The sequence below is a fragment of the Manacus vitellinus genome, unplaced genomic scaffold (genome assembly GCF_001715985.3).
Source record: "Manacus vitellinus isolate BGI_N305 unplaced genomic scaffold, ASM171598v3 scaffold_19_pilon, whole genome shotgun sequence".
Classification (NCBI taxonomy): Eukaryota; Metazoa; Chordata; class Aves; order Passeriformes; family Pipridae; genus Manacus; species Manacus vitellinus.
In genome coordinates, this window is record NW_021939395.1 from 542963 (window position 1) to 551211 (window position 8249).

The window sequence follows — 8249 nt, forward strand, 5'->3', positions numbered from 1 at the left end:
AGTCCTGCCCGCCCCACGGGTATGGGAGGGATCTGCTTCCAGAGGTGGCATGGCCAAAGAGATTAAGGACCACCAGCCTTGGTGCCCTCCTGCTGGACAGCAACAGCCACAGGGTGCCCTCCCCAGGGAGTGTCAGGTCTTTGGGAGGGATGCAGTGCTCCACATGGTGCAGCTGCCCCGGGACAGCGCCAAGGCTGAGTTCTCCACTGGGATTGCTGGGGCTGAGCCCTGTCGGGGCAGGAGGGGTCAGCCCCGGGTTTTGGCTGGGCTTGCACCATGACCAGGGACAGCTGTGTGGTTTGGACCCAGATGCAGATGCTTGTTCCAAAAGTTCTTCCCAAAACTTCCCAAGTATTTGGATCCAGGGTTTTGGCTTGGTCCTGTCCTGAATTGAGCTGCTTGTTTAGAGCTTTTTTTTCCCCCCCCTACTGTAGATTTGGACTGGGGAATGTAAAATGGAGCCAGAGCTCTGGGTTGAGGCAGTGGGTGGATGGGGATGGAATCAGGGTATTCCAGTGCTGGGTGGGTCCAGCCTCAGCCCACTCTGTGCCTGGTGGTGCCTCTGGGAGAGATGGGACAGACCTCGAAGATGCCAAGGCATTTTCTACCCTTGAGGTCAAACATTGTCACCCTCAGCAGTAAAAATGCCATTGGACCAGCAGTGCCAACATCTAGCAATGACTTGCTGTGGCTGCAGGAGTTTTGAGCTGTTTTCCCTCAAGTTCTCTAAATTTGAGGAATTTCCCAGGAAACAGTGCTACTTGCTGGATGAGTTCATCCAGGCAATGGCTGATGCCTGTGTGAGGGGTGAGAACTGGCTGGGTGAGGGGGGTAGAACCACATCAGGAGTTTGGTGCCCATTGGGACAAACACCAGCTTGAAACAAGAGGCAGGGAGGGCCAGGCAGTGGGGAGGAGGTGGGGAGGAAGGCCTCCTTTGGCAGGATTTTCTGGAGGATGTTTGCAGAAGTGACCAGCCCTGAGCTTTGATGAGCTCTGAACTCATTATTACAAATAAAGATCTTCCTCTCCTGCCTGGCCAAGAACTGTATTTGGTTGGTGGGTTCAGAAACAAAACATTTCGCTGGAAGGTTAAAATTGTCTTGTGGCCCTGTCATTCCTGTCATTTCCTGATCTTTGCCTGGTGCTGTTGGAGGGGTGCAGCTGAGCTGTGTCTGCCCGAGCCCCCTCTCTGTGCCTGGCATTGCTGCCCGCGGGACCCCTGGCTCCCGGTTCCACAGCTGGGCATCTCCTCTGCTCTGTGCATGTGGAACAGGGGCTTGGTGCTGGGCATCTGGGGGAGTGGGCTGTGATCCAGGGAGCATTGCTGCTGCCACCGGGGGCTCAAGCCGGTTCTTTGCTTTCTTCCAGAAGTCGAAGCCAAGAGAGCCTGTGACTGGCTGCGGGCAGCAGGATTCCCCCAGTATGCCCAGCTGTATGAAGGTGAGAGCTGCCTCCTCCCACTGACCCCTGCTCTGTACCTGGGCTCAGAGCCCATATCTCACCCACATTCCGAGGAGAGCTGCAGGGAGAGCGCCCACAGCTCCAGGAAGAGGAGGGGATGGAGAGGATTGTTCACTGATTATATGATTGTGTGTAAAACTTGGCCGTGCCCTTGGCTGTGGCCTGGAGAGCCAGCCACAATTAACTTTCCTGCATTCCTGAACTTTTCCCCTTCAGGCAGGGCTACAAGGAGTCCCAGGGTGGCTGCTCCAGCCAAGGGCAACCAGGCTTTGGAGAGCCATCAGCTTGGGAGAGGTTCAGTGAGTGTTTGCCGTGGGTGGGAGTGCAGGGGCAGCCAGTGTAGGTAACGTGGAGAGCAAACACATTCTTCCTCCTTCCCTCCCTCCCTGCTGACCATCCTGCAGCCCCTGCCCTGCTCTGGCTTGCCCTCTCTGAGTGCTCGGTGAGCCCATCCCGGTGCAGATCCGGTCCCCAGGGCTCCCCAGGTGTGGGGCAGGGGCAGACCCCCAGCATTCCCGCTCCCGGCGCTGTGCCAGGTGCCCAGGGCAGGTCACAGGGTGGCTGTGCCAGTGGGCCTCTCCTTAGGCTCAGCTGTGTTTACTTGGAAGCCACAGTGGGCCCCTGGTCCTGGCCAGGGGGTCGATGTGGAGCGGTGCTGCAGCTGGCCCTGCTGGCCGGACAATAGCGGGAAGCAGGATCCGGCGGGATCCGGGGGCCGTGGCCATTGTTCGGCCGGGCACTTCCACTGGCCCCGCAGCAGCAGCCCCCGGGGATGGCTTTACGGGCTGCCTGTTTGCTGCTGCTGTCTATTTTGGGGGGCAGGCCCCACGTGCAAGGACAGGCCGGGTTCCTGCCGGGAGACCCCCAGCGCCAGGTCCTGGCCCCGGGCTGTGCTCACAGCTGGGCACTGAGGAGCGGTGCTGCCCCTGGAGTCCGGGAATGAACCCACCCCTTTCCAGCCTCTCTCCACAGAACTTCCCACATCCTCCAAGTGTTTCCCTCTGTTTCCCTTCCCTTGGTGATTGCACTCCATGGCTTAATGAACAGCTGGTTTGAGACCCTTGGGGTTGAGGCTCCGGATCCCACATGCATGATCCCAGCAGAGCAGGGAACTGGATGGATGCCATCGGGCACCTCATCACCCTCACCTAACATGTGGGAGCTGTGCCCAGGGACCCTGGGCATGCACCACCTCTGAGTGATCTCCAGCCACTCAGGTCTCTCCTTCTCTTGCTCCTCGCAGCCTTTCCCTCCTCCCATGCCTCCTGCTGCCTGATGGAGCAGCTGGCTCGGGAATGGCCGCTGATGTGCCTCTCGCTTTCCTCCCCAGACTCCTTGTTCCCTCTTGACATCGGCGCTGTGAAGAAGGACCACAGCTTCCTGGACCAGGATTCCCTCAAATCCCTGTGCAGGTAATACTCCCTCACATCCCTGCACAGTGCAGGCCATGGAACCTGCATGGGGATGTGCTCCAGGCAAGGGCTGGGGCAGCTGTCCTGGGCTGATGGGGTGGTGGGTGCTGCCGGGTGCCCATCTTGTACCTCAGCCGGGCTCAGAGCCTGCTCTGCTGCTGTTGCTCCCTCCGCAGTGAGGACTCTGGATGTGTCAGTTGGATTGGGCAGCACTGCTGGTATTGTGTGGTTCCAGGGAAACAATAGCTTTTTTATGAACATCCAGAGCTAGAGAACAGAAACATTTCCCAGGAATAATTCTTCTCTTTGTGGGGCTGTTGGGCTGTGCTTTAATTTCCAGCTTGGGTAACTAGACTGTAGAGCTCGGCTAGAATTGGGTTGGTCAGAGCTGAGCTGTCAAACCGAGCAGAGGTGTGTTGTCCCTGCTGTCCTGCTCCCCTGCCCCCTCCCACCACTCCAGGTGGCATCCTTTGGCAGTGATCCCCCGGGCAGGGGGCCGTGTCTGCCCAGGGCACCTTCACCAGAGACTCACAGAATCATTTAGGTTGTAAAAGACCTCTAAGATCATTGAATCCAACCATTGCCCAGCACTGCCAGGGCGATATTGTGAGGATGCTGTGTAACATCTTGGAGAGCTAAAGCCAGGACTAAAGCCTGGTGTGGAAGCCAGGTCTGTGCATCAGAGGGGGGGTCTTGCCTTGTGATGAGGAACTGCAGGGGCTCCTGGTGGGTTGGGAGGCGGGAGCTGGTGGCTCACACGGGGGTTTGCCGAGCGCGGGTGGGTCTGTGCCGGTGGGACCCTCCCTCCCCGGCACACCGCACTGCCAGCTGCTCTGAGCCGGGGCTTCTGCCTTTCCAAGTGTTCTGTGGCTCCGTGTGACGATACTCTGTGTGATACTCGTTGTCCTGGTGCCAGGCAGCACAGCCTGGCCGTGTGTTTTCCACCAGGAAACGGTGCTGCTGGATCAGCAGGGCTGGGAAGAGCTGAGGGACCTGCTGCCAGGTGTGCTGTGCAGGGAGCAGTGTGTGCCGGGGGACTCTGCCAGTGCAGAAGCTGACACCCAAAGGGAGGGACTGACTGGATAGTCCCTCTGTCCGGACGGGCCGTGTGTCACCAGTTCTGGGGGTGACTCAGCCTCGCCTTGGCTCTCGGGACACATCATCACAGCCGTGCCCCCGCGCTGACTCTGTGCCGTCCCTCTCACCCAGAACAGACAAGGGGCGGGAACAGGGTCTGTTACTTGTTTTCCCGACAGGACAGAGAGGCAGCTGTGCTGGGCAGGAGGGGATTCCCACACTGCTTCCTGGTGCAGCAGGGTGGGAGGTGATGGGAGGTCTCTGCCTGTCCCGCCCTGTCTGAGCTTTTGGGCCTTTTTTGGGTCCTTTAGTCATTCCCTGGCCCAGCCACAGCAGCTTTTGAGCTGGTTTTGCTCTAATAACTTGGAGCAGGTCATCTGTGCTCACTCATAGGACCAGTGGCCCCAGCTGCTGGCATGTGTGTGGCCTGGCTTGGGCTACCATCTGCTGGCATCGTCCCCTCAGTAGCTGGGTGTCCCCCTGGCCCCTGGAGCCACAGCTGCAGTTGACAGGTGACAGGCACAGGCAGGAAAATGAAAAGAAGCCAAAGCCAGCCCTGTGACGGCCACGGGGCCAGGAGTGGGGCTGGTACCAGGGTAAAGCCTCTCTGTTTCTCGCAGGAGGCTGATGACCCTGAACACTTGTGCCTCCATGAAGCTGGATGTTCACTTTCAGCGTAAACAGGTAGATCCTGGGCACTCGGGGCAAGGAGGGGACTGGGGGGTGGGGGGGATCACGTGCTCAGCGGTGGGACAGTGTCCTGGGGTGCCCCATGATGATCCTGGGTACAGAGTGATTCCTTTGGAGCCCTCTGCTGCCAAATGGGACTGAGGCTGGTTTAAGGGGGTGAACACACTTCTCTTCTCCCCACTGGGGACTGTCAGGTGGCTGTGCCCCTCTCTGAGGTGCTTGTCCCCTGGGCAGGGGGGACACGCTGACCCTCCATGGCTCCAACCGATTGATCATCCCCTGTTCTCAACCACTCACAGAATGAAGACTCTGAGGAGGAAGACCTGTGTGCCATCAGCAACCGGTGGGCTTTCCAGAGGGACAGCAAGAGGTGGTCCCGGGTAGGGTCGGCCGATGTCCTCTCCCAGGGCTCGGAGGCCTTGAGCTGCACCATGGGGCCGGTGTCCAGCCGTGAGAGTGTCCTCACGGACCTCAGCACCAACCAGGAGGCTGTGTCCCTGCCCAGCACGGGCAGCGTGGGCAGCGTGGGTGGCACGCGTGGCACGCTGGGCACTGCAGCCACGCCATCCGAGCCCCTGTCACCGCTCCGTCCCTCTGCCAGTGCCACCAGCTGCAGCCGGAGCGAGCATTCCTCACTGGAGCAGCCCCTGAGCTGCAGAGAGGGCTCCAAGGAGAAGCCAAAGAAACGACGGTCTCGCAGCTTCCTGAAGCGGATCGAGTCCCTGCGGAGGAAGGACAAGGAGAAAGCCAGCCCAGACAGGAGGGTGGCCCTGCACAGCAGCAAAACTCTCCCACCGGGATGGGGCCCCCTGAAGAGCAATGGGGATCTCGCAGCCACCAGGACCAACTCCTCTAAAAGAGGAATACCTGCCTCTTTCCATGGCAAAAAACACTTCTTCTCACTATCGTACAGGACTAACCGCCCGCTCGGCACCGGGGGCACCACGGAGGGCTCTGACCCCAACTGCAGCGGAGTCTCCCTGGAGGACTTTGACACGGCTGCCACGGCCAGCAGTGCCTGGGCTGCCGCCTCTGCGTGCCAGCGCCGGCGGGCTCGCCGTGGGGACTGCCTGGTCTACATCCCCTGTGACCACAAGCCTGGCACCTTCCCCAAATCCCTCTCCATCGAGAGCTTGTGTCCCCTGGGCGGCAGTTCCCTGACCCACTGGGACGCGGGGAGCGTGGCCGCGGGGCTGGGGGCGGGTGGCGGGAGCGGCAGCAGCAGCAGCACGGAGGGCTCGTCCTCCCCCCGCGGCTTTGCCCGCCGGCGCCGCGGCTCCTGCAGCTCCCTGGGCAGCAGGGTCAGCGTCTACGACAACGTGCCGGACTTCGGCAGCAGCGAGGATTTCTGCAAGGACGGGGAGGTCACCTATGAGAACCTCGACGACATTCTGCAGCACATGTGGGGGCTGCAGCAGAAGGTGGAGCTCTGGTGCAAAGCCATCGCCCCCGGCCTGGGTGGGGAGGAAGGAGGTGAGGAAGAGGAGGATGAGGAGGAGTTGGATTCAGGAGGGGAACCCTCCAACTTGCACTTCGAAGAGCGATCCATGTCGGACGTAGGCACCTCCGCCAGTGACTTTGACAGCACGGGGAACTCCCTCAACGAGGCTGAAGAGATTGAGACGCGGGAGCGCCGGGATTCGGGGGTGGGAGCGTCGCTCACGAGGCCCTGCAGGTATCACAGAATCCTGAGATGGTTTGGGTGGGAAGGGACAGAGACCATCTCTTTCCACCCCCCTGCTACGGGCAGGGACACCTTCCTCTAGACAGGGTTTCTCCAAGCCCCATCCCACCTGGCCTTGAACACTTCCAGGGATGGGGCAGCGGGGAGGGGTGCACAGCCCATGGCTCGGAGGAGCAGCACCCCGATCCTGTCCTCGGGGGGCTGGCTGATCGCCCCTCGCCAGGAGGCAGGAGCTGGCGGAGCGAGGGAAGTGCAGCTGGAGCAGCCGCAGCCCGGGCAGGGAGCGGGGCGCGGGTGCGCTCTGGCGGCCGCAGGACACCACTGCCACCGCTGCCAGCCCTCTCCGTCCGCACTGAAAGGTTTCCCATTAACTAAAACCAGGCGTAAGCGCAGGAGGCACATGCCTCCCCTGTGCCAGTGCCCCCACGTGCTTGCCCTTGGAGGACTCTGGCCTTTGCTGAGTTCTGTGGCTTTTCTTGCCCTTGCTTAGTGGTGCTGGAGAGTGATGTGCTTGCACCCACCGCTGTGCTTGCACCTTCCCCACAGCCAGGGGTGCCCTGGGCAGGGACGGGCTCTTCCCTGGGCTCGCCAGCTCTCACACCCACTTTTTCCATCCAGAAAACTGCGTTGGCACAGCTTCCAGAACTCACACCGGCCCAGCATGAACTCGGCCTCACTGGAGATCAACCGCCAGTCCTCGGCCCAGCTCAACCTGCTCCAGAAGTGCTCCCTGCTCCGGCTCACTGCCATCATGGAGAAGTACTCGGTGCCCCACAAGCAAGCCTGGACGTGGTGAGCTGGCAGGGAGGCGATCAGGATGGTGCCCATAAGCTGCAGCTTGTGCTGTGCCGGGCATTGCCCCCAGCCCAGGGCAGCTTCAGGGGGTGGAGATGGTGGAGAGGGAGGGGGAAGAGCCAAAACAAGGGATGGCTTTGCTCTGTCAAGTGTGAGCTGGGGCCGACCCCCAGGCTTCTGGCGTTGTCTGCATCCAGGGGGCTCCTGGCATCATCTGCAGCCATGGGGGCTGCAGATGCTCATGGGGCATTAAAAATGCTGCAGCAGCATGAGACAGTGGGACAGTATCATAGGCAAGTATCAAAGCATTTTGGCTTAATAAAAGATGCTGCAATTCCTGCTGGAATTCCAAACACGGCAGAAGTGTGTATGTGTATATGTGTGTGTGTGTGTGTTTGTGAGTTCCCAGGCTCCCGCTCCCCCTGTGAGAGGTTGTTGAGGGCACTGATTGTTGCACTGATTTCTCTCTGTTCCACTCTGCAGGACTGTCCCCAAGTTCATGAAGAGGAGTAAAGTCCCCGACTACAGGGACAAGACGGTTTTTGGGGTGCCACCCATTGTCAACGTGCAGCGCACGGGGCAGCCCCTGCCCCAGAGCATCCAGCAGGCCATGCGCTACCTGCGCAGCCAGTGCCTGGACCAGGTGATGCTGCGACCGCTGGGCAGGGTGCTGGGATTTGGGGACAAGAAAAAATAGCTTTGGGGGTGCCTTCTTTCACCTCCTGTGGTGTGTGGTGAAGTGGGACGGGGGGATTGTTTGTGGGAACCCCACACCCACTGGTGTCCCCTTGGCCATCCCTCACTCAGTGTCTCCTCTGGGTCAGGGGGAGGAGCTTTTTGGGGGACGGTGTCTTTGCCTGTCCCATGGGCACTCACCCAGGCCGGTGCCCACTCACCCCCACTCTGCCCCCTCAGGTTGGCATTTTCCGTAAGTCAGGGGTGAAGTCCCGGATCCAGGCGCTCCGGCACATGAACGAGAGCAGCCCCGACAACGTCAGCTACGCGGGGCAGTCTGCGTACGACGTGGCCGACCTGCTGAAGCAGTACTTCCGCGACCTGCCCGAGCCCATCTTCACCAGCAAGCTGACGGACACCTTCCTGCAGATCTACCAGTGTAAGGGCTGGGGA

General features: G+C 60.5%; 1 protein-coding gene across 1 annotated transcript in view; it reads left to right on the forward strand.

The window, feature by feature from the left end:
• The window catches only part of STARD8 (StAR related lipid transfer domain containing 8), a 43233-nt gene that overhangs the window by 30550 nt on the left and 4434 nt on the right, over positions 1 to 8249 (forward strand). Inside the window, exons 2-8 of the mRNA XM_029959130.1 lie at positions 1371 to 1442; positions 2794 to 2875; positions 4573 to 4636; positions 4942 to 6317; positions 6945 to 7118; positions 7605 to 7764; positions 8037 to 8234. Of these exons, the coding sequence (XP_029814990.1) occupies positions 4580 to 4636; positions 4942 to 6317; positions 6945 to 7118; positions 7605 to 7764; positions 8037 to 8234 (1965 nt within the window). The 5' untranslated portion in view covers positions 1371 to 1442; positions 2794 to 2875; positions 4573 to 4579. The remainder of the gene's footprint in view (positions 1 to 1370; positions 1443 to 2793; positions 2876 to 4572; positions 4637 to 4941; positions 6318 to 6944; positions 7119 to 7604; positions 7765 to 8036; positions 8235 to 8249) is intronic.